Below are 26,056 nucleotides of genomic sequence, written 5' to 3'. Positions count from 1 at the left end.
CTGTTGAAGGGGCCATGACTGTGCACAGAGAATTGTGCCTTGTACACGAAAAACAGCAACAAGGAGGTCAGTGATGACGACAGAAATAGAGTGGGAGTATGTTCGTGCAAATAAATGTCGTTTATGTGCTGTCCCTGCTCTCGCTCTCAATTGTATCTTTTTTTTGGCCAGCTTACATTCGACTCCTGGGAAAGCTTTCTTTTTGGGAGAAGGGCCTTCAATTTTTGGGCGTCAGCTTAGAATTGTGGTCAGCCTAGATTCGAGTAAATACTTCAGCGAATAATATGGCACATATTCTAATAAAAATTAGAGGTTCTTGTACAAGGCAAAGGACAGCATGTACTACACAGATGGTGGCTCCATTTTATCTGCTTGGCAACCTCGAGCTTAAGGTCTATTTACACTTGCGACAGGCGAAGGGCGCGCGACCGGCAAGTCGCATGCGACCAGAGAGCAACCGATGTTCACACTTGCGTATGCGACTTGCGGGTTGCTTTCCACATCGCATCTTTCTTGACTGTTCACCACATAGAGCAAAGGTAACTTACGTTCAGGTCAGCTGAGCCGCTGATTGATTTAGCGGTTTGCGACCAGCAGTCGCGCGACTGGAAATCGAGCAGTGCCCGAACGGCCCGCGGCAGTCGCTTTTCGACCGATGCGACCATTTGCGACTGTTGCTTTTCCACCAAAATGGTCGCGCGACCGCTGCGAGTCGCAAGTGTGAACGGGCCTTTACCTTTATACGGAAGAGGAGGTTATTTTGCAGTTTACAGCAAGTTTGCCGAAATTAGCAGTTCAAAATGAAACTTTTCCTGTGAACTCACCCTGAACTTCTGCTCAGCGATTTCTCGAGCCTTCTTTGGGTTCATCTGCTTCTTCAGCATGGCTTCCTCCTGCTCCCTCAGTCGCATGGCTTCAAGTACATGCTGGTGCTGATTACATGCAAGGGAAACAGCTCGTATCAGAAGCAGATCGTGCTACACCACTATGCCCACAAGAAAAAAAGATTTCTTTTGTTGAGGAAGCAAAATAGACAAAATAATGTGAAGATGTCCCTAGTCTTACAAATATACTAAGACTATGTTAGGCTAATTTTGCTTCTATATGTATGTACACCTAGAAAAAAAAAAATTCGGTAAGCTGCAATGCTTCAACTGTCCTCACGGGTAGGTGGTAGGTTTGCTCCATTTATGATGACCATATATCAGCAACAATATGGCAACCTTTAAGTTTACACATTCTCTATTTTCTGCTGAGCAATGCAAAAGAAGAGCCTCTTTGAGGGCCAGTCTGAGACACAACCAACATTTTCTGTGATTTAACTGCACACACACAAAAAAAAACTGTACAGCCTGATATTAAACAAGATCAGATTGCAAAACACTTAGCCGCACACCCTTGGTGATGGCTGCCCAGCTGCCTACAGGTGAACATCAAAAATTCATATTGTAATGTTAGCTTTTGCAGTGACTGTTAAATTAAAAACCAAACTATCTAGCTAAGGCTATGTCTACGTTCAGTTCTATTAAAATAATGTTGGAATCGGTAATGGAGAGTCGCCCACAGTTTTGACAAGCGCCAGCGAATGCAACCTACTCACCTCTATCTTCATCCTCTGGTAGTTTTTCTGGGCAATGATTCTCCGGACAAAGGCCTGGATCTTGATCACAGCAGCGTGTTTCTTCTGGTACTCACGACGTGCCACAAAGCCTCGGCACAGAGCCTGGGGAGGCAAGGATATACTAAGTATAAACATGAAGAAGACACTATGCATGCAAGTCACAGTAGAAGAATAAACTGTCTGGTTTGTACAGACTATCTTTACCAGCCACATGCTCTCTACATTCATGCACAGCTTGTAGAAATTGAGAAATATGTTTAGTATAACTATGAAATAGCATGTACATTTTAGCAGACTATTATTATAAGATACTGCTTGCCGACAATTTAATTATAAATGCAGAAAGGTATAAGCAATGAAAAAAATTAATATAACACCAAAATGATTATCTACACAGCAAAAAAAAAAAAATAATAAAAAGCAGCAATATTCACTTCTAAATGAATAATATAACAATCAAAATAGACAAAGGGGTGAACACACTGAAGCAGTTTCATTATGCGGAAAAAAAAAAGGTTTAAAGTTCTTTTTTCAGAATTTCGCGCATGACTACGCTATAGAGGAGCCATCTATAGGCAAGGGGAGAGAGAGATTGAATAATGCATGCTTTTTTTTGTCCACCCCACAAGCGATCAATGAAGTACATGACAAAAGGTGTGTACTCGCACTTTGTACTCTTTCTTGCCAATGAAATTCGTTTCCTGTGAGACGTTTTATACTAACTGCCCCTCATTTACATTAAGGCAGCCAATGAGACACACAACACGGTTTTTTGAGGCAGCTCAACAAAACAAGTGACATACTCTGCACTCTTGCTAAAATGTATCACTGAAGGAGCAACAAAGAAGAATTGCTAAATGTACCTGTAGAGCAACGATGTGACCACGCAGGTGCTTGAAGCGGTGCGAGAGGACGCGGGAGCGGATGAGAGCTTGTAGCCGCTGGTAGCCTGTCCGCATCTGCAAAAAAAATAACCATAGTCAGTCAACCGAAAAGTTAACTGTTCAATTTAAGAGAAAATGTGCTTGTAGATGCATATGTGCCCCACTGTCCACGTTTATTTTAACTATGCATAAGAAGCCAGATTCAAGCTCATTACAAAGGGTTTTCTTTTATTTTGAACATGCTGCCGAATGCACTGTAAGCTTTCCAAGCAGACATATGAAGAAAAAAAAGAGAGAATGGGTTTGCATAGTTCTTAAAATTACAAACAAGGCAATGTTCCCTCTACTGGTCGTATTGCTCAATAGCATATCAAAGACGTGACAAAACGAAGACACAGACATACACCTAATTTTTAATGACAGAAAAAAGATAAATTGCTGGCATAGTTTTTATTTCCATACTCAATTCTAATGTGCATGTCTTTTAGGCGACTTTTTCTGAAAAATTATGCACGTTAGGATGAGTAAATACGGCATGTGTTCTGAGTCTTTAGTGAATTCAGTTCACAGTCAAATTATTTGTCCATGCCTCTGTTTCGCGCTGTCATTGATGCGCTGTTGAACAATAGAAATATGTATTAACTTGCTAAAGTTTCAGCTTTACTTTCTCTGCTGGTGTCAGTGCACATAAAATTATTTTGTAGGAGTTAAATTTTGAAGGTAACTGCATCTAGGCACTTATATTAAGGTTACGGTAGTAGGTACTTGGCGAGCGGAAACAATGCTACAGATAAGCCCATCACTACACCCGTCCATCTCTTCACAGAGAAGGATGTCGCTGAAAGTCCTGGCTAAGAGAGCACCACTTATGTATACATTACTGTCACTTGAACAAAAATTCACGAGTGCCTAGAAAAAGTACTAAAGATCTGACTACAACCTGAGAATTGCATCAGACATACCCGTTTGAATTTTCAGCTTCCAAATATTTAAAACAACATAAATAATCAAGAGATATGAAAGTTTTAACATGCAATATTTTTTCACAACAAAAGAAAAGCAGTTATCCACATTGCTGTTATGACAAGTGTAAGCATACGAGATATCTGGAGTGGATAGCCCAGCACACTTAATTTGTCACAAGGAAACTGTACTTAAGTTGAAGTTTCGGCATCTGCATTCCTTGACGATAAAACTGCTCAGTATGTCAAGCTTCTACAGTGAATAATACCAATACGGTGTTTTTAGAACCTTTTCGGCCACAAGCTTGCCAACAGCGAGCAATTTTAATAGCACGCTGCTAGGCTAGTTGGTCACTCATCGCTTCCAAAGAAACTGAGCAAAAGAAAAGGTACGAGGCAGTGACATAAATGCCGCAAATTGGGCTTCTCAGTTAACTGCCAGTTGATATAGTCATCATTTGTGGTGTCTACTTCTTGTATATCCCATTCTTCGAGCTGTTTTCAGTACAGATGAGGCAATGGAATGCACCTGTGCGGTATGTTCACTGTCTCGTTTATGCCCATTACACGCAGTTCCGGACTGGGAGAAAAATCTGCAACATGTCGTCTCTAATCATTTCATGCTGAAAGGGCAGAGCACGTTAAATGTAGACACAAGATGATGGCTAAACAGAGCTGCCACGATCACATTTCTATATGACTGAAAACAAAGGAAAGGTGAAATAACAGGGAAAGCGAGCGACCAGAAAATACACTGTGCCAAAAGGTGCACATACCGCCAGAAAGCGCTTTCGCTGCAGGTAGGCACGGAAGCAGCGCTGGATGGTGAGCGAGCTCTGACGCATCTTGAGGAAGCGGCGCCGGTAGTACCAGCCACGGATGGCCTTCTGCAGGATCAGGATCTTGCGCGTCAGTACGCGGTCCCTCTCTTGTTCCAGGAACAGGTCGTGGGCATCCTGTGATTAAAACCATTTCACAACAGTATGCCCTGTAAGTGTTGCCGCGTGCCGTGTGCACCATCTCCGGTCAAAATGTTCTAAATGCCAGCAGCTGTCATTTAAAAGTGAAAGCCATGCCAACATGATAAATAATAAGATTTGCATGCCTAATGTATTACACGGCCGACAACAAAGCAGGCTGGCATATATTAGCTTGAAGCTATACTTTGAAGCATTTCAATCCCTTTTATTTAAATAATGGAGTATGCAGTCCATCCTCTTTTACAAAAAAAAAAAAAAATATTCGGCCTTATACTGCTTTGTCGCCAAGCTCCGTAGATTAAAAGCAAGCATATATTCAGAATCAAGTTAAAGGATGCTCGATGATGAAGCAGTGGAGAAATATATATTGAATATTAGTTTAATAGTGAACATCCAATGCTTAAAATAAACTGTGCCAAATAAGATGCTAGAGAAATAACAGCTTGGCAGTAGAAATTGCACGAATGTACATACAGCCACAACCAAGAGTTTATGGGGTAATACAAGATTAATTTGGTTACAGTCTTTCCATAAATTCTGGAATTAGATACTGCATTGTGATTGCATAAATTACACAGCACATCACTAAATCATAAGCAATATGCCCTGGAGGCCGAGAATTAAAATGCTTTTCTGCAAAGTCATCTTTCATAAACACATTTGGCAGTGGTGGTACGTACGAGGATATGGTAAAGTGAAAACATAACACTACAGCAATCTACAAGGCATTTGCTAGTCTAGGTTGCAAAATATCAAGTGACTACAAGGGCTGTGCAAGCATGGAAAAACAAAAGGGCTTTACTAACTACAGGCATAACACAGGCTCCAGCTAAGAACTACCCTGCTCACTACTAGGCGATGCCTCTACGTGCAGAACTACTATGCCCCTATGGTACGCACTAAAAAAAACCTCACGTGACTTGAGTGAAAGAGTAGCGCTTCAAAGGCTAGTTTGCTGAAAAAGAATGAACATAATAGTGACTCATATGCAATGAACTCGAGCAATGACATTTGACAAAAAATGTGCCCAACAGTTATGTCTCAATAAACCTTCAGATATACATTGTCTAAATATGTTATTGTGACCCTAAGGACAGTCACAAATTGAGTACTTTACTAAGTACAAATGTAACCATACAAAGTTGCAACATTTTCGTAATAGTTGTTGGCTCCAAGCATCATAGCACGATGGCCAACAGGCAAATGGTGCGTGAACAAACCAAAATGATATATGATACTAAACATTATGCTACATTTATCTGCCATAATAAGAAAACAACATAGTTCTTGAGGCACACAAACGGAGGGTTTGAGTTTATCTCATACAAAAGTGTTCAATATTTGATGTAGTTGTTTGTAGCTTTCTACCATGATTTCTTTTTTTAACATGACTAGTTAGCGACACCAACTTTATCTTCATTCCTGAGCCTGATAGCGACATAAGCTTGGGACGTACCTTGAGGAACACCTTGGTCTTTCCCATCTGGTAGTCGGCATTGCCTAGCACAGCAGCTGTGATGCGAGCTGTGGCAGCCCGGCAGTCCACCTTGTGCACAGGCCCGACGCCAGGAATGAGAAAACGGTACCGCTCCACAAACTCCCGAAACGTGTGCCTGATTGGGTAGCCTGCCCGCCGGATGCGGATCGTCTCCATCATGCCCGAGTATCGAAGCTGCTTGCAGCAGAGCTCCCGGTCAAACATCTATGCAACATAGAAGATCGCACAACTTAAAATCAACTACTAGTTCATGATGCAACTAATGTAAAAGAGCTGCATTTAGTCCTTGTAACCATAGACACATAACAAAACTCAGTTTAATAAGAAAACAAAAACTGCCATATGATTATGATACTCGGTAACTTGAAATTTGAGCGCAGCTGCCGAGGCATTTGAACCACAGGCGGTCACATATAAGAAACAGTGCCAAACCGTGGCAGTACTTTTGGCCACAGAGGGAGCACAATGAATTCTGCCACTCTTGCCCTACTTCTCTCCTTCAATCCTTCAATTTCCTCTTCATGGTCTCACCTAACCCCCCACAATACACCCTTTTCCCACTTTCCTTCCAATGCTTTCTATATACCCTCCTCCTCTGGTTTTCTCCTCATGTTGGTGCCATACCTCGATCTTTGTTTCCCTGACACATGATTCTTTTCTTGTGGGCTTTCAGCTAATCTGCTTTTGAATTCACACCTGAGTGTTTCTACCCAATTAATGCATGCCGAATTTATATCTACCCAATTAATGCATGCCCATGAAGCGGAGAACTATGAACATCCAGATAAATTTAGTTTCACCGGCTGGTTTGAGCGAGTGAGTACACGAGTGAAAGGATCCCAAGTTGCAATCTAAAACAAACAGTGGTACCATAGTGTAAAATAATATTTTCTCCAACATAAAAAATGCTTCTTAATGGCCTAGCTGATGAAGGACACCACTGTATATAGATTATGTATATAGATTGCATAATATAGATCACAATTTCGAAGAACTGAAGCATCACTCACCATGGGCTTCTTATTCTCGTTAGGCTTGATACATCTGATGAAGAAAGGATGGCACTGACTCAATGCCTTCATCAGAGAGTCTAAGGACCTCTTGAATTGGGCGCTCAGTGTTGGTGTCTTCTTTCGAGTGTCGGTACCCTGCAACGATTAAAGCATGCTACAATTAGGGCCAAATAAATCAGTTCCCATACTTATTCAAACTAACACCTAAAATGCCCATACTTAACCACTTTTTCCCTTATTTTTGATTATTAGTGTTACCACAGTTGTCAAGTAAAAGGTCTTGCACTCCCACAGTGTTTTCCACATGTAAAAAGAAACCTAGCAAATTTTCTCAAGTGCTTGCACAGCTCGTATCAAGCTATGAGAGACAGGTAATGCATGTTTTTCTTTACCAGCATGAAAGATCAAGACAAAAAACATAGGGAGGAAAAAAAAAAGATACACTGAATGTGAGCTTTGAACATAAGTCATGCAAGAATACAAGAAGGCAACGGTATATACAGTTGAACCAAGATATGTCTAACACCAAAGGGATCGTGAAATAGTCCGATATATCAAAAATTTTATATATACAAATATGGCGAGAGATGAGCTCATCTGTAACAAGAAAGCAAGAATGCACTACACTTGTGCTACTAAAGGGATTCTTGCAGCGTTGTGCCGCCAGCTATGTGGGCCAATGATTTTCAACAGGATCACGTGCAAGTTCGAAATATCTAGGTTCGATATATATTCGAAATCGACTGCATTATAGGCTCTTAAAACTGGCCATAACGGTCTCCAGCACAAATGGAATGAATGCACTTGGCATAAATGTAAATATTTGAAAGTGGCTTTCAACAGCTGCATCAAAAAATGAGCATTAAAGAAGCCGAAAGTTTTTGAATGCACCAACAGCCTCTGAAACAGTAAATGAAAGAATTCTTGCACCAAAGCAAAGCAGCAAACCTGTTATAGCAATTCCTTTCCACGTAGACTGCAGAGCAAGCACTCCAAAGAGAGAGAAAGGAAGGGAACGGAAAGGTGGCGCGTAAGCCGGAAGAGGATAATATTGGGTACCCTGCACTGGAGAAGAGAAAGAGGTGTAAAAAGGAACCAGAAGAATGGAATAAGAAAGAAACACACAAATGAAAAATGCAACAAGCACGTGATAATACTTCAAATGCACATAAGTAAGCGTTCCTACAAAGAGAACAAATATTGAGGGTATCTACATACCATGCCAATGTCGTTGACAAACAAGTTCTGAAGAAACTTGTTATTGCTGACTTGAATCAGCTGGATCAGGTCAGCACTGAACGTGTCCCGATTCTTCTCCAGAAAGTTCCGGGCATCATAGAAGACCACACCTGCAAAGTGACTCAGTCCAAATGCTGTGTTGATGTCAGACTTGGGCTTCAGGTAGTTTTTGTTGGTGCCATGAGTCTTGTGCAGCTTGTTTAGAAGTGTCTGGTCAGTACCCTGCATCGCGCATTGGAAGCAAGCCCATCAAACACAAACGCACACATATTGCAAAAAAAAAAAAAAGGGGGGGGGGGGGGGGGGGGGTCTTATTCATGTCGCTTGAGAGCTTTATTAAAAGAGCACAAATTATAGTTGATGAAGGGTCAGGAGGAAAGGAATCTGGGACAGCACAGAAATTTATGGGAAAGTGTGGATATCACCTTAATCACTACGATTAAAAAGAGTACACAGACAAACAGGCACCATCAAATTCGTATGGCCATTGCTTCTCTAGCATGAGGCTAACTTTCTTAAAATTTGATCTAGAACTGTGCGTGCTGTGCAACTCTGCCGACTATGCTGACTCTGCTCCCCTAGCAGTAGACGCCAAGACTTGCATGCTATACATAATTAAAGAACTAATAAAATGAAAGAAACTTGCGATTACTAATTTTCTTAAAAAGCGAATTAAAAGAGGTTGCAAGGGCTTCTTCAATTAATTTTTAAATAGTTCTTGAACCAAAATGAATAATTTGCTGTCGTGCCCACAGACATGAAAATTCAAAGTGAACTTCATTGGGTTAACCACTGCGGTGACTTAGTGGCTAAATGCTCAGCTACAAAACTGAAGTTCATGGGCTTTAATCCGACTGCGGCGGGCCATGCTTTGATGTAGGAAAAACCCAACGGTGTCTGTGTGCTGTGCAGTTAAGGCCTCCACGAGGTCGAAATTCTTCCATAGCCCTCCACTACAGCATCCCTTTCTCCTCCTTTCTCTTAAAGTGCTGTTCAGGTGTCCACTGAGAAGTGTCACAGTTACTGAGCCTTTCCTTTCCATAAACCAATTTACATGTTTCACTTTGTTGGGCTGCCCTTTGACTCGACTTCAATACAAAATCAAACTGAAGGCTTCCCATAAAGGCAAGGCACGTCGAAGTGATGACTGCCAAAGACGTTTGATTTTCATACAGAGCGTTTCGTAAAAACATACAGAAAAGTTGCAACATCCTTTTTGCGCTGCTTATGTAGTGACACACGAGAAGAATTCCATGACAATAGAGGCCAGTAGTGGATTTTTAGCAGCAGAATTTTTTTCTAGTGAGCAGTGTCTCTTTCATTATGGCAGCTGCATTCTCCGTTCACTGACCTTGGGAAACTTGCTCTCCTCGTCGATGAGTGCCATGATGTTCATGGGCTTGACAGCGATGAGGTCCAAGCAATCCTGGTTGTCCACAAACTCAATGTGCTGCCAGTTTATGCATTCCAGGTTGTACTCTTCCTGTTCCAGCTTGAAGATGTGTCGTACAAAGAACTGCTGCAGGTTCTCGTTGGCATAGTTGATGCAGAACTGCTCAAAACTGGGAAAAAGCATGAAAACACGCACAAAGCCACAGGATGAGAATGGGGACAATTATGCAATTTTATTGCTTCCTCACTGTTTTGTTTTTGACCCCCTCCTAATGACGGCACATTTTGAATGCAACTAATGTAACTGCAAGTTCTATAGGTTTTTTTAATAGTTTATATTATACCCTTTCTGCAAAGTAGCAAACCGCAGAAGAAACGTGTACCAGCACTAACAAAACGTTAACTGAGGCTATTCATATTTTTTTTTTTACATTTTATTTACTGCTGATGGGGATCTAAAAGTGAGATTGTAGCCCAGTCAGCGTGTTACATATCAGATATAGATATTAGCATGGAATTTACTACACAAGCTTCAAGAACGTTTTTACACAAGTTTGCAAGTAAAGTAACAGCAAGTTTTATAGAAACTACAAAAAGGACAAAAATAGGTTGATTAAAATATATCTGAAAGAAAATATCAATGCACTTTTATTCAGAGCTGTGTTTTTTTCAGACAAATATCTGTGCACAGAGCCTTTCAATGGCTACAACCATAAAATTGCTGTAAGCCTATACAAATGAAACAAGAAAAACAAATGGCATCATTTACACTACATATTAAACAGCCAAAGTGCTGTTCCTTCAAATGCTTTTAAGATATAATTCTGTGATGAGTGAGCACATTAATCAAAGATTCGAGATGCTTGTACTGCCTTGTACTGATGGTAGAACAAACATTATAAACATCACAAACAGCAAGACAACAGAACAACAGTATTTAAAAGGAGGAAAGAGTGCGTTGTTGGGCAAGTCGGTCAGACATATCTTCAAGGTATACTGCGCACACAAAAAACAAGGACGAGAAAGTACACAACAAGTGCAGTGTGTACCTTTCTCGTCCTTGTTTTTTGTGTGCACAGTATACCTTGAAAATTTAAAAGGAGAATGAGAAATCGGATATGTGCTCGAAAATCTAGGATAAGTATCCTAAATTTAGGAAGCAAAAATTTAGAACAAAGGATGCTAAAAGAGTCTTAAAATTTAGTACAGGAACTGGTATTTCATGCAGCATGTCCATTGCAATGCCAATCTATGTCTTTAGGTGAAATGCTGCAAAGCAGACTGTTAAAGAGACCATGAAAATCAATTTATTAAAGCTAGAAAACACGGACAAGCTATACGTATCCCATCAGTCCTCTCTGTAACAAAAAATTTTTAAGCTAGCTTCATTAGCACTGGACATACTGGCGATTGAAAATGATGCTCCTCTTCTCCCTCATCAATTCAGCGCACACTGGCACGAAAAAAAATGAAAAGTCGTAACGGCGCTCCACCATGTCCCGTCCTGCCCTCAACATTTAGAAGCATCCAATGAGTGGGCGCGTGCAGCAAGCCCCAATGATGTCATCGGGGGAGTGTCGCCCTAATCAGTTGCAAGTGGTCGCCAGAACCACTTTTTAAAAATTGGTTCTAAATTATACACTCCATGCAAAGCTTTAAAATTTGACATAAAGCTCAAAAAGACCACCTCAATCAATTTCTTGCATTAAAATATTACCGAAAATATCGTTTCAGAGGCACTTATTCCCACCTTGCCACAAGTGCAATTACAGGCACTCACAGTATGCGGTCAAGAACAAATGAGAAGCAAATTTCCTGTGCTTTGTGAATTCAGTTAAATTCATGCTCACAAAGTTCAAGAACATAACTAAAAGTGATACAGATAATGCTGATCAACTGAGAAACGGGCTATTACAGTAGAATTTTTCTGAAGTAGCATGGATGATTGCGAGCTCACCTGTTCACAGCAAAGTTCTCAAAGCCAAAGATGTCGAGCACGCCAATGGACGTCCGGTAATGACCTGCGGCTGACTTTGGCTTGTAGATAGCCGAGTTGATTTTATTCACTATCCAGATGAACATGCGGCCATAGATGCCCTTCACAAATGCATCCCGCACATCTTTGGACTGGTCAACACTCATCGTTGACACCACAGTGTCCCCATGGGCAAAGATGGTGCGAGTAGTCAAGGCATCCATCAGGTGCTGTTGGTTAACCTGTATATAAAAAAAAATGCGATGGAACAACATCCCTGTGCTGAACACGCAGCAGCAGAGAGAATAGAAAAATTCCCGAAACTCTCACTTTCAGGTCTTACAAAGAATTTTCAAAAGCAATATAAAGGGTCCGCTGCAATAGGCACAGAAAACCACCTCATTCGTAAGAAAACACAATTAACGATTACAAATTCAGTCACGTTTGTGCTTGGCTATGCATACAAAATATAGAGAAAGTTGTGGTCATCTACAGAAAATACGAAAGAAGTCTGATACACATGCAAGCTGGAAGATGTGGCAACCGGTCACTAATCTGTCAAGCCACTTCCTGAGAGGGGAGGGAAATCAAGTCAGCCCTGTCGTCACAACACCAGGCTTATGTTGAAATCCTATAACACAGTCACTGTGTTAAAGGAAAGGAAAATGACAAATGGACTCAATGCATGTATGATCAAATGCACGTATGCTGTCTGTACATCTACAAACTATTCAAGAACAAGTTTAGATCAGTAAAGCATGGGCAAACAACTGAAGGACGCTAGTCTTCGCTGCCAGTTCTCATAATTTATATACCATAACTGCACTGCTTGGGGCAGGGACTACACTGCGCTAATGCACAGTCACTGGCCATAGTGCATTCACAGGACTATAAGGCATATCCATAACATAAGCAGCATACAGTAAATACACATGGGGTAACACTTACCTCAAGTAGCTTGGCAGCGTTTTGAACACTCCCAGCACCAATAAGCTCAACAGCATCAAGGTTGTCGATAAGGCGAGCTAGAACGATCAACAAATGGGAAATGGTAGCACTGCGAACATTAAATACATTTTTAAGAAAGTAGGCATTAATTTTCTTCAACATACTACACTCCTTAATTCAAAGGAACACTGAGAACAATCGTATATGATTTTTGCTTTCCATAGAAGTAAATTCTTTGTATCTTTCGTATTTGCGTTCCACACACGAACACAGCACTTTGTCCTCCTCATAGTCCCTTGACAACATGAAAAGAGTTGGTAGCTACTTCCAACTCAATCATGCCATCTGGCATCATGACATTACACAACCCGCTGGCCAATCAATGGTCATGTAACCTGCAAGTGGCATGCTCTTGAATTTTGTGCTATGGACGCTTGACGTCGGGTTTTGTTAATTTCAATGCAGCCGTACGAACATGCCTGAGTGGCCCAGGGGGAGCGTGCCTGCCTCAGGATCCAAGGATTACAGCAGGCTCGGCTCCCACATAAAAGGAGCTGCCTGAATTGGCAGCTACTGCCAGCTAGGCCATGTCATGTGGTCTTGTGAAATCATGCAACTCGCCAATCAATCAGTGCCTGGCCACTTCATATGCCAACTAAGAAGCATGCCTGTGATTTCTTGCTCACAACACTGGTGCTTGATTTTCATGATAACTGGGCCTTTACCGCTACCACTTCAAAATTCTACCTATAATTCGCTTCAAATTCATGATGCTAACATCGAAAGGAACTGCACGATTGATGGCTAATAGTGAACAGCAGTGTAGCCAGGCATGTGGCATTCACGCTTTTGAAATCGTGTCTGCATCTCTGTGGTCTGCTAGAAAAAATGACTGATGACAAAAATACCTATGCCTAGGAATTTGACTTCTCGTGTCTTTACTTTTTTTCTTCTAATTAAGCATTGTTTCATTTCTTATCCAAGCGACTGCTCCAAGCAGGTGATGACTATGAACAAACAGTACTATCCTAACAGACAATGTCTGGCCTCCCAGTCCGGCAAGACAACGGGCGTAATAAGGCAATGCCTCTGCATCCCTAAATTCAAAGCTACCACAATCTTACCACACCTCTGTCTTTCATACTTAGTAATTTTTCATTTGTACAAGTGTACCTCTTCCTCTATAGTCAGCTACCTGACTGCAGATGTCAAGTGTACTGACCTTTTTTGATTGTGTTTTGTTTTTCTGGCTCGAATCGAAAAGTCCAACCCTTGACTGTATATCACTATTTGGCGACTCTGTAATCAGAGCACGGTAACCTACCAATGCAGGTCAACTTCAATGTGTGTCCCTTTGTGAGTGGAAGTGCAGCACTTTACTTTCACTTACGCTTGTACTTGATGTTGCCAAGATGGAGCACAATGCCTAATATCTTGAGAATGTCCCAAATTTCGTGGTCCGAAAACATCAGCACCTTCATGGCTGAACGAATGTCAGCAAACTCAGCTGCGTCATCCCTGCCTTCACAAGTGATGCTTCCACCCTATTCGAAACGAAAACATGAAGTGGGTTTCACATGTGCAGCTTAAATTTCTTTCTGAAATTCTTTGTTACACAGCTCCTTGTGTCATAAAAGACACTGAAATGCCTGCAGTAAATGCAGTAAAAGATTACTGAAAAGACTACATACCTGAGTCAAGTAATGGTATTTAGAGGCATCTTGAATCTCAAGCTTGGTCTTGTCTTCTTTACTCAACCCTGACAACATGCAGTAGAATATGTGGTAATTTCTTTCAAACTGTGCCTGAAAAAGGATGCAAAAAAAGAAAAGATATAAGCTCAACATGCCATGTCGTTAGTGTCATCAAATCTCTGCACCGGAAGATCTTGCAGCATCATCAAGCAATGGTGTATTTTTCTCACTCAATTACTGAACCATGTATTGTGCAGAAATACTTGAGAAGGATATTAATGGAGGAAATTGCACAGAAAGCACAGAAGATACGGGCTCTAAACATAGCATATAATGCTGAATTGCAAAGCAAGGTATCTCATTATTATGAAGCTTTAACTTTTCTTGATACAGAGTGATAGCTCTGTTTGGCTTGTTCACGCTTTTTGTTAAGCTTCCATGTCAAAAGTCAAGAGTCATTGGGGTAGTTGGTCAACACAATGTTAAGCAGCCTACTTGACTTCAAACCAAACTGAAAGTTCCTGGCTTCAAGGTCAAGTTGTATCACCCTATGATTTTGGTGAAACCTGGCATAATAGATAGAGTTCTCGCTCTAAAAGCCTTTGGAATCTTAAGTGGTTCCGCTGGTACTCGATAGGTTCCAATCCAGCAGTCCAAATAGACTTTCCAAATGGAACTCGCATTCCAACTGGATAGTCCTTACTCAGTTTTAATCACAAATGGATAGTCAAACCGGCTCTATTTGGAATTCTTGTTGCAATTGGACAGTCCAAATGGACTCCCAGTTGGTTCCAACTGATAGCCCATTTGGACCTAGCAGCTAGTAGTGCAAATAGAGTGCCATTTGGAATCTGCTGCAACACTGTTTGTCCATTATACAAATGGATAATCAGTTGGATCGATCTTTGCCAACTGCTGTGCCCAACTGATTTCACTGATAGCATCCAATTGGTAAGTCCAACTGAACCCAATGTATCCATGTGAACATTGGCATATTTGAGAAACAAGGCAGCACTAATATTCTTGTTGTTGTAAAGCTATCAGCATCAGCAGCCTAATCAAATAAGTCGGATTCATCATCTCCTTTACCACTGTGTGTCAAAATTAAATGAAATAAATGCATTGAATTGGAAAGCAACATTGGCCCCAGCATGAGTGTGTGATGGGTGGTGTATATACACAATTTTACAGAGGGGTGAACGGTGCTGCCATATATTAGGCATAGGACGCGCACATAGTGGAAGAAAGAGTTGATGACCGCCCACCTAGTCAAAAATGTTTCTCCGAGGGTCATGGAAAGGTTTATAAGCAGGAGTAGAAATGTGTTCACTGGGTGTAAATACTGGTGTTATGCTAGTAGCCTGACAATTATTGTGTGTGATACACGCTTGTGTGTTGGCCTCGATATCTATCAAAGCATATAATTCTCGTAGTTTCTACATAGCCCGTAAAAATGTATATTGGCATTTCCCGTTTACCTAATTTGGCATTTCCTACTAGACCCCCTGTATGCAGTGGGTATGACCCATCAGTACGCTCCCACTAGAACAATCACATGCAATGGGTCTGACCCATTGAATCCAATTGGTATGTTCCACTACACCTATTATGTGTAATGGGTCTCACCACCCATTGGCTGTGTTGGAATAGGTGCCCAAAAACACCATTGGAAAATGCAAATGGTTCCAAAATCCAAATGATTCCTGGTTCTAATGGTATCTCTTTTTTTTTTTTTACTGGAACCAAATCTAAGATAGCTGTCAGCAGCAGAGATGCAGCAAACACAAGAAGTACTTACTTGGCTCACAATACGGGACTTTTCAAGCAGGTATTGTTCAATTTTGGCACCTTCAATCACACCCTGCTTGTTAAAGTGAATGTCAATGTATTTTCCAAACCTACTAGAGTTGTCATTTCGGATGGTCTTTGCATTTCCAAATGCTGGAAAAAAAGAGATGAAGCATATGGTTCATAAGCAGTTCTGGCAAGAAAGATTTTGGCACAATTGTTACATGGAACCACAAAAGACCATGACTACTACGTAGGCTTTTCTACTTTAAGTCTTTAAACCACACACAGTCAACTTTAAGTTTTCTACTTTAAGTCTTTAAACCACACACAGTCAACTGTGTCACAATACACCTTCAAAAATAAACAAGTGCAGGTTTTTAACCAAGGCCGTTAATGCAAAACAGCTTAGCTTAAGAGCATGCGATCACAACACTGAAATGTTTTTAGGTCGAACAGACACCACATTTGTGATAGTATTGACATAAGAGGCTCAGGTTAGTTAGTAAACAGAGTCACGAAACATGACATATAACTGCACTTCAGGGACGACTTGTTTATCCAGGAACTAGCTGACAGTCCTTGACACATTACATGATACTGCACTACATAAATTTCTACACTGTTGCTCAAAATGAGAACTACTATGACTACCAGGTTAAACAACTTTGAATGTGATATGCAAAAATCAACTAAGGCCTCAATAATCACAGGATATTTGATAAAGCGAATAATCTTTACTGAGAAAGAGGAAAAGAAATAGCATTTGAGATGAACCTACCTTCAAGGATGGGGTTGGCTTCTAAGATTTGTTGCTCTATCCATGAGTGCTGGCCGCTAATCGCTGCCAAGTATTGGAGGATCAGCTTCGTGCTTTCTGTTTTGCCTGCTCCACTCTCACCGCTGATAAAAAATGAAAAAATAAAAGGAAGGACATTCAGTAGTCATTAAACATAGTCATTGCAGCACATCAAATGGCGTCCCAGTGATGTCTGAAAATCCAGAGTAAGCTTGTCTAGGGCAGTATGCAAGTCTGCTAATACACTGCTCTGCATAATTAAAAGGTTTAAAAGACAGAAAAAGATGACACTGAACAATATTTAAAGAATTTATGTAATGTTCTGTTACAGGACAAGTATGCTTCATGAAAACTGTGCTACTTTGTCTTCTGCACACTCTTCAAGGTCCAGCTTACTTAACCCCCCCTCCACACACACAAACACAGACGAATGCACACACTGTAAATTGGATGTGTGTTATAAATCTACTGTGTAGAGCAGACAACAAAGGTACAAGCGCTAGTCATGTTAGGTACACACCTGATGATGACACACTGGTTGACATGAAACCTCTTCATGTTGGTGTAGGCATTGTCACCAATGGCAAAAATATGGGGTGGCAGCTCCCCAATCTTTTTGTCCTTGTACAGCTTGATCTGCTCCGCAGTATAGATGGGCAGAATCTGGTAAGGGTTTACTGCGACCAATATGGATCCTGTGTAAGTCTGCACAAAAGAGGACAGAAAGGAAAGAGAATGAAATGTTAACACTGCATGTGATGTCAATTTCTTGCTGTAAATGAAGTATGTGCAGTTTAGTACACGACACATAACTGCGAATACCAGCCCAAAAGAGAAGATTTCCAGTTGTGAAATTTCATTTGGAACTCTTCAGCCAAGAAACAAACAAGCAAGCAAAAAAAAAAAAAAAAAAAAAAAAAAAACTACAGGATTGCATTTTGCTTTGCTAAAGAGCTTACTGGTGAAAGCCTTTTGACGATGATAATATCAGATTTTTTCTTCTTTTATCCCCTCTCGTTTTTAAACAATACAATTTATCAAACTTATATTATCTGTTGATGTTGCATAGTTCAGTGTATGGCATGCACTGCTTCTGCCAGCCCACCCACTTGTTATAATTTAATTTCTTTATTTTCTTTTGTTTCGTTGTTGGCGATGTCCGGACTTCTCTTTTCGGGATGTGAGACTGAACTGACAAACACACGACCTTACTAGGCTTAACTAGCCGAGTGGGGAAATTATGTTGACATCAGAACTTATTGCGACGTCCTGACTGGGGAAATTATGTTCACGTCACAACCTACTGTGATGTTATAGTGGTAACATAATACAAAAGGAAGAAGCAGATTTTTGCTAGCTGCGGCATCTGCGATCGAGTACAGAGGCACCTGAGCTGCCACGACAAATTTGAGGGGCAGTGTAGACAGTGAAAGGAAATAAAATAACGGAGTGACTGGCACAAAGGACAGGGGAGAGTATAGCCAAATGAAAATAATAAAATGGAATGGAACTGTCATGATGCCCGCCCACGACTGTTTCAAGAGCACGTTTTAATGTGAAAAGCCTTTCTAGGCTCATGGTGAAAATCTCGCGTCCGCAAAATGTGTTTGCGAGATTGTGCGAGATGTGTCCATATGTATATATTAAATCACCGAATAATGATGTGCAGAATTAAAATACCTTTTATCATACCTAAAACGAGTATAGGCACATAATTTTGGTGGCGTGTTCCTATTTGCTCTAACGTGGCTACATTGCAAACAGCAAACCACAGCGCGCTTTTGATGTGTTCACACATGACGGATCTGAATGTCCCCTGCAATTAAAGCAGCACCACTAACTGGTGGAAGTGTTTCTTTACTTGCGTTTTTTCTTCGGCCTAACACCTAAAACTGAAAAATCGCCCGCTCCCGCCAAAGATTTCCCCCGGCCTGGTGTCAGCTCGTTATGATAAAACTTGACGGTGCAAAAAAAGAAGGAAAAAAAAAAAAAAAAAGGCCTGCCCACTCGTTAAGGTCACTTCGTTTCTAATGTTCGTTTCGCGTATCCGGCGAACGCCGCCCGCAACCACACAAGGAAAGAAAACAACGAAGCACGTCATTGCGGCCGTACAAGGTTCTGCGTGCAGCGGCGTGGTTTGCCTCGTTTGTTGTGCGTTTCCCCTGTTGTCGGCTTGGCGGACGCGTGGTTTGTCCGCGCTAGTCCGCGCACGTATGTGTAGCCGGTAAAAGCGCTGCTAGCGCACTGCCGAAGCGCGCGCTGGCAGGTCTCCCAAGGCCGCGTGTGGCGTGAGCTAACGGTTCGCCATAAGCAAGCGCACAGCTATCTATGTTCAACATACCCGCGTCGCGATTCGCGCGCGATGGACGATATGAATATAGAAGGGCGACGGACCAACGAAAGTGTTATTTGAGGTTAGTGAGATAAAATGATTTGTACGTCTTTTTACTTTTTTGTACCGATTGACGCGGCAGTCGGGCAACTCCAATCAAGCAGCGTTCGATGCTTGGCTGCGGGGTTGCAGTGGAAAACCGACGCATGCGCAGTTTGGTTAGCAAAGAGCATCTTTAAAACTTTTTTTTTTCATTTTTATTTTTTTATGCGTCGCCGGAAAGAGAAGAAAAGCAATGAAGGAAGTAAAAAAAAAATTACCCCCAAATGGGAACACTTAATTGATTGCTGACTATAAGCGTAACAATTACGATAGCATAGCCGCTCCCAAAGGTGCCGGACGCGTGCGACAATTTGGAGGCCCACAGCTCTTTGGACCCGACCCCATTCGAAACTCCCGACCGATGGCTGGCACGCAGGTTGCGGCACAGCAGTGCTATGATTTCACGCAAATTTAAGCATTCAGTCCCGCACTGCGCGTAGTATACTCGGAGCCCACAGCCTCTGCCCCAGAAGCTGCCTCCTCACAGAATGCGACGCAACGCAACGGGCGTACTACGCTATCGCAGCAAAGCGTATTATTCCGTACGCTCCCACGTACTCCACACGGGGCTGTCGGGCGTTCCCGATAAAGCCCAAAATAACAAACCCATCAGTTGAGCAGTGGGAGGGGCTTGTCCAGCTACGACCCGCAAGATCAGCTAGCGCTCGGGCCGAAGAGGCAGCAAGAACCAATGGGATCCTGTACCTACGAATACCACCTGCAGCTTAAGACCCCAACCCCTAAACCCCTTCCCATTTTGCGGAATAAAGCGTACTTGCTGCAAGCACGTGCCTTGATCAGATAAAACATCATAAAAGGATCATATACGTTAACCCTAACCGAGATGCTAGCCAAATTCGCGGCCCGACATACAATTTTCCTCAGCGTTGCGGAAAAGTATAAAGCCCGGTGATAGCGCCCCCGCCGACGCTTCCCGTGAAAGCCGAATTCTTCATTAGGCTTAGCTTCAGGATGTGTCACCGGAGCACTTAGGAGGAGTCACCGAGTGCAGCAGGCGCGGCAACACGTTGAACAGTGCCGAAACGTACGCCGGTCGTAATATTATTCAACTGTTCGCAATTACTACATCTGTTCCCTCGTCTTCGCGAAAAGCAGGAAGCCATTACTGTTGTGTTGTGCGCTATCACAACAGTGCGCAACACAAAGAACCGGGATCCGCCGGTGAGATTTTACCGTTTCCCGCGGGCAAGTGGTATCACATGCAGAGGCGCGAAGCGTGGATTGCCGCGGTCCGCAGAATTAAGCGTCTTCTTTGCTGTAGTGTCAGTTTAATTTGTATCGCGTAGCAGTACTATAGTAATCGTAGCCGTGCCTCAGAGACTGATTCCAAGGCTGACTCGCTCGCAGCTTCTCACGCGTTGGAAGGCAGCGCGCTTTGCCGGCAATGTTAAATAAATTTGCAGGACCTTATGCAATTAGCAGCACAAGAATGCGAAACACAGATTGACAAGCGACACTCTTTCGGCGCTTGTGTGCTCCGCTTCTCGTGTTTTGCGCTGTGCTTTTCAACTCGCTAAGACACTTTGGGACAGTTTTCGGCTGTATAGTTAGAGGGCGCAATATCACTTGATTGCCGAATTTGCCTGATATGTTCACTGACAAAACGACCGTTCTTACGCACACTATTGCAATGTTTGCAGCTGCGAGGATTCGGAAATTTACCAATTTAGCATTAATTTCAGTTAATCTATATTTCACAATGTAAAAATAAATTTCAGTAAACGTACGTCTAGACAGCGCGAAAGTGTACACCTGCGCAACGTGTTCCTGCGTAATCTTTATTAAAAATCCACTCTGGGGGACGATATCGGCGATGTCGCAGGCGTGCATACATGAACGCGAGAGCTAGAATTCCGCAGCTAGCTGAGCCGGACTTATATGCTCACGAGCCAAATGTAAACGCATGCAATGAAGTCCGAAACCATATGTGCGAGAAACGGGGAATTGGGCGATTAATCCCCGTGTCGAGCATGCAAAAACAGAGGAAGCATCGTGCGGAGAAACCCGAACAGTTTCCACTAGCAGTTCGAGTCTGTTTATAACATCAACATGCCGAGATGTTGTGTGCCGACCTCGATATGTATACGTTGTAATGTCGCTCACCTGTGACACACACTTCGCTTCCACAGAAACATATTGCTGTCTTGTATGACTTGTTCACACTGTACACATTAGAAAGCAGTCTTTCCCCTTCTCTAAGATTTCAACACCGAAAAAGTCCTTCAAGGTTGCGTATTTAAAAAAAAAGAAAACGCACTTCAGCCGGTACATAGCGAAATGAGGCGCCTCAGCCGCCCGCCTCCTGCGTTCTGGCCGGATACTGTGCGAGTGTCCACCCGATTCAAAGGGCATGGCCACCAGTTCATCATCATCATCATCACAGCTCTTGGACCGCCGCCTGGCTCAGGCTGGGATCCCTATACTGCGGCTTTATCTGGCTCTGCTAGTTGCGCTCGACGCACCACAGTTTACGAGAATCAAAAGAAACTAATGCTGACCGACTATTATATATGGCGTATACCTTTGTAACACGTGCTGCAACTTCTTACAAGAATACTGCACCAGCGAGCATGTAGTCGTCCTGACTGCGGTCCAGAGACATGGGAGCAGTAGGATGGGACCATACGGGTTTCCGGAGGATTCCCGCCTTATTTGACAGTAACAAAAGGTGTTCATTTGCTATACCGCGACTGAATGCCTTAAACCAAGCTCAGCACAAAACGAATACTGTGCACTAAAACACGTGAGGGAGCCACTCACGTAGATGAGGTTCTCGTTGTATCGGATGAGCAGGTTCCTGAGGATGCCGGCCTCGTGCAGGTCCCCCAGCGAGATCATGTCCTCGACGCCCTGGATGGACGTCGGGTGCATGGCCTTGATGCGCCGCTCTGGGGTCAGCCATTGCTCCTTGCCGTCGTCGTCGATGACCTGTATCCGCCTGCCTTCGGCCGAGGCGACACGGGCGCCGATGGCCACGTCAAACTCCCGCTTCGCCTGCGGCTCGATCCAGATGTAGTCGCCCTGCGAATTATTATAGCTTCACTGATTTCAGGCTGCTCTTACCTTCGTTGACGCATATGCAAGCGTCAGAAAGGAATGGTTGCGGTATACGGGTATTCCAGAGAAAAAGAATAAATAAAACGGCATTAAAAATAAGAGTTCCAAAGAAAATTAAAAAATTTAAAGTTTCTCCTCTGCTGGTAGCCGTCTCCCCATAGTCAGCTTGCTGACTCCGCCTCCAATTCAATGCCACAGTTCTGCAGCACGATCGCAAGTCTTCACGCACACACTTGTACGCCCGTTTTTTAGTGTATATATATATAACACATGCAGAACAGTCAAGAAGTTGTGGTCCGCGTGCAAAGCATACTGACCTTTTTCGGTTAAAACCTAATTTCGATACTGAAATCAGCGTACTTTTATGGCTCTGTGGCTATGCAGCGAAACTATGCAGGAAAAAGAGATAAACCAGCCCTTGTCCCAGTGACATGAGAGAGGGCTGTTGTTCGTCAAGGACTCTGGCGGCAAAACTTGAGTAAAATGTTAGGGAGAGCGCTCGATTTTTATCGCAATCAATTAACTGTAATTAATTACGAAGTTTATTTTGTAAAGTGGTCAATGAGTCATGCGGTCATGTACCAGCTTAGCATAGTACACCAGCGTAATGACTTGTTGGAGGCGGTTACGTTCTAGTTTGACCTTGAGGTCGAGGTGAAAGCTGAAGGTCGCTGCGACGGACGGAATCAGTTTTCGACTTTCAGTGAATAGAGCTAATACAATAAAATTAACACACCTGCAAATTTTCAATGTTGCCCAATAATCTCCACATTGGGTTTGGATGGCGCATATGCATGGACGCCCGAATGTGAAGCCACCAAAAGCGGCCTCGTCTCTGAAGTCAGCCTTTGGTATAGTGCACGAAATATCGGCACGTTTTTTCGGGGATCAGATTGTTTCTCAGTTCGCATTTCGCTTTAACGCCGTTCTCGCCCTCTCCCACAACAATAGTATACCTGCTACGCTGTCGACTACACGCGCCCCGTCGGGGTGGTGCAGTGGTAAGACGCCCGACTACTGTCCGGAGTACCCGGGTTCGAACCCGACCTCGGCGGCTGCGTTTCGATGGAGGCGAAACGAAGAGATGTCCGTGTGCTGTGCGATGTCAGCGCACGTTAAAGATCCCCAGGTGGTCGAAATTACGCCGTAGCCCTCCACTACGGCTGCTCTTTCTCACTTTAACTCCCACCTTCCTCCTTTTCCTTACGGCGCGGTTAAGGTGTCCATAGAAACAAGTGTGACAGATACTGCGCCTTTCCTTTCCTGTGAACCAATTATTATATTATTATGTCGACTACACGCGAAGACCAGCAAAGTCTTGCCGACGGACGTTGCGGGAACAAGGATCCAATGCAGGGAAATGGGGCGAGGCTACTGCGTACGACAGGACGTATCTGCACACGACACATATGGAATCTCACCTGCTCTTCTCTTGGTGGTAAAATTCTCCAGGCAGCCGACTGCTGTATCGAATTGTGTTTCGACTGAGCCGGAGTACTACCTGATGGTGTGCCGACTGTGCATGGCTAACTTGAGCGCGTGCAAAATGTATGCCACTATTTTACCTATATGGCTGTCGTCTCTGGCTGAGGAGCGTTTGCTGACTCCGCCTCCAAGTTCGAAGACCACAGTTCGTGTTTGCGTTTTCTCCTCGTCTAGACGGTCTACTACCTGTCCTTGGTTATTGAGTTGCTCCATCATTTGACGTATCTGTTGTTGCATCTGGAGCATCGTGTGGTTTAGTCTCGCAAGATTAGCTAGCGCTGGTTGAGCGGGCCGAAGAGGCAGCAGGAACCTATGGGACCCTGTACCCAGGAACACCACCTGCAGCTTAAGGCCCCAACCCCTGAACCCCTTCCCATTTTGCGGAATAAAATTTTATACTACTACTACTTTATCTGCGAACAATATCAAGTGGTGTTACGTATTGTGCCAAATAATGCACTATGGTTGAATGAGCTTCTATTCGTCATGCAAACTCCACACGAAAGGCTCTAAGTGCGATGGCATGGCCTCCGCCGCTACGATTGTTTTTTTTTTTTTTTTTTCATATGCACCGCCCTACGCATGGATGGCCCTACGCCGTTAACGTGTGGAAAGGGGAATACCGTAGAAGTATGGCCATTCGGTCGCATTTCTAAGCGCGCGAACACGAACGGAATCTTTCCTAGTTTTATTTATTCTTTTCCCAGTACACGCATTCTAGCGTGACTTCCCTAGAGCGCCCCGGTGCTAGTGGAACAAAACCGAACGACTGTTGGAGCGAGCGCTTTTGTGCCCACGTCGGGTCCAGGCTGGTTCAGCCGGTCATCCGGTGTACCTGCATTCACAGCCTACTTTCACTCGACGCCGGCCTAATCCTCGCACTAATCCGACGGAGGGGTCAGCAATCATGCGTGTCTTCTCTTTAGACCCCCGGTGCCCGGAATCCATTTAAGCGCAATACATCACACGCGCAAGAAAATAAAACTGAATTTTCCCAAACGCTGGCAATTTAGCTCGCGTAACCACCGGCGTCGTCACCGGATTACTGCATATATTGTATACTTAAACAGCTTTTAGTTTTCGGGTTGTATATTCTTTCACATTTCAAGGGTAAAAATAGGGCGATATTGTGAGATCAGATTCAGGAACAAATAGGATTTGTTGGAGCAAAACACAATTGACATTAAGCGCTCGTCTTTTGTGCGAGACAAAAAACGCTTATTTCTTTTCATTATTTTAAAGACAGCAATAAACCGGCAGCGTTGACCCCCCCCCCCCCCCCCCCCCCCTTCCGGGGTGGCTCAGTGGTTAAATGAATCCCCGCCGCGGAGGCCGCTTTTCGACGGAGGTCAAAAGCCGCGTACTGTGCGATGTCCGTGCATGTTAAAGAACCACAGGTGGTCGAAATTTCTGCAGCCCTCCACTACGACATCTTTTATAGTATGAGTCGCGATGGGACGGTAGGCCCAGCCCCAACAAAGAAGCATAAACCAGCAGGTGCAGCAGCGGCTCCACTTACCCGCGTAACTATGACCATCTTGGCAGGAGAGGTTCAGCATCAAAGCATGAAGACCTGCCTGGAAAGAAAAAAAGAAAAAAAAAAGTGAGAACAAGCACTAAAATTAACAATACATAGACGCCACGTGCTGGTACACCATCAGCAACGACAGTAAGCAAAGAAACCGTGTCCCGAAACAGGTTAGAATACTACAGCGCATACATACATGGCACCTACGAATGCAACGTGAAACGGATCCGCTGAAGAAATTCTACGCGGGCGGATCGGGAATTAGATATGGCAAGATGAAATACAGAAAAACTGACGGACGATTATTCTACGAGAAAAAAATTAATTATGCGCATCACTTAGGTTTCTTTTTTTTTTTTTTTTTTTTTCCTACCGGCCTCGCTTCAGTCACTGTATAGTCCCGCGCTTGTAAAGCCATTTCTGTATGAGTATCTGCGAGTCAGCGCAGCGCCTCGTAGTACAGAGCACCCAGCCAGCACTAGTCCGTGTCAGCTCCTAATGAACGCGAACGTACAAACGCTCGACGGGAGCGAGTTGACGAGATCAGGCAGGCAGCTCCACACAGCAAGCGACGGTAGAGAACAGAAGCAGCGCGAAAGTCGGCGGAAAGTTAGGTATGCAACGTTGAAAGCTGTCTTGAACTAATATGGAGGGTGATTTGTTTTACTGAACTATGCGTAATGACATGACTATGAAGTTAACCGGAATGTTACGAAATGAAATTCTGTACACAGGATT

The 26,056-nt window shown here is 43.2% G+C and overlaps 1 protein-coding gene across 2 annotated transcripts in view; it reads right to left on the bottom strand.

The window, feature by feature from the left end:
* The window catches only part of ck (unconventional myosin-VIIa ck), a 151,954-nt gene that overhangs the window by 42,384 nt on the left and 83,514 nt on the right, over positions 1-26,056 (bottom strand). For both annotated transcript variants that reach the window (XM_084595119.1, XM_084595118.1), the window contains exons 2-18: positions 25,310-25,367; positions 22,009-22,269; positions 17,314-17,498; positions 16,776-16,897; positions 16,005-16,147; positions 14,204-14,317; positions 13,903-14,056; positions 12,513-12,589; positions 11,547-11,806; positions 9,549-9,759; positions 8,177-8,419; positions 6,956-7,093; positions 5,904-6,149; positions 4,244-4,423; positions 2,485-2,580; positions 1,601-1,723; positions 825-932 (exon numbers count right to left, since the gene is read on the bottom strand). In XM_084595119.1, coding sequence (XP_084451245.1) covers positions 825-932; positions 1,601-1,723; positions 2,485-2,580; positions 4,244-4,423; positions 5,904-6,149; positions 6,956-7,093; positions 8,177-8,419; positions 9,549-9,759; positions 11,547-11,806; positions 12,513-12,589; positions 13,903-14,056; positions 14,204-14,317; positions 16,005-16,147; positions 16,776-16,897; positions 17,314-17,498; positions 22,009-22,269; positions 25,310-25,327 — 2,679 coding nt within the window. In that variant the 5' untranslated portion in view covers positions 25,328-25,367. The remainder of the gene's footprint in view (positions 1-824; positions 933-1,600; positions 1,724-2,484; positions 2,581-4,243; positions 4,424-5,903; positions 6,150-6,955; positions 7,094-8,176; positions 8,420-9,548; positions 9,760-11,546; positions 11,807-12,512; positions 12,590-13,902; positions 14,057-14,203; positions 14,318-16,004; positions 16,148-16,775; positions 16,898-17,313; positions 17,499-22,008; positions 22,270-25,309; positions 25,368-26,056) is intronic.

The sequence above is a fragment of the Amblyomma maculatum genome, chromosome 2, assembly GCF_055883805.1.
Source record: "Amblyomma maculatum isolate TAMU_Amacu chromosome 2, ASM5588380v1, whole genome shotgun sequence".
NCBI lineage: Eukaryota > Metazoa > Arthropoda > Arachnida > Ixodida > Ixodidae > Amblyomma > Amblyomma maculatum.
This window is presented reverse-complemented; position numbering and strand designations above follow the sequence as displayed.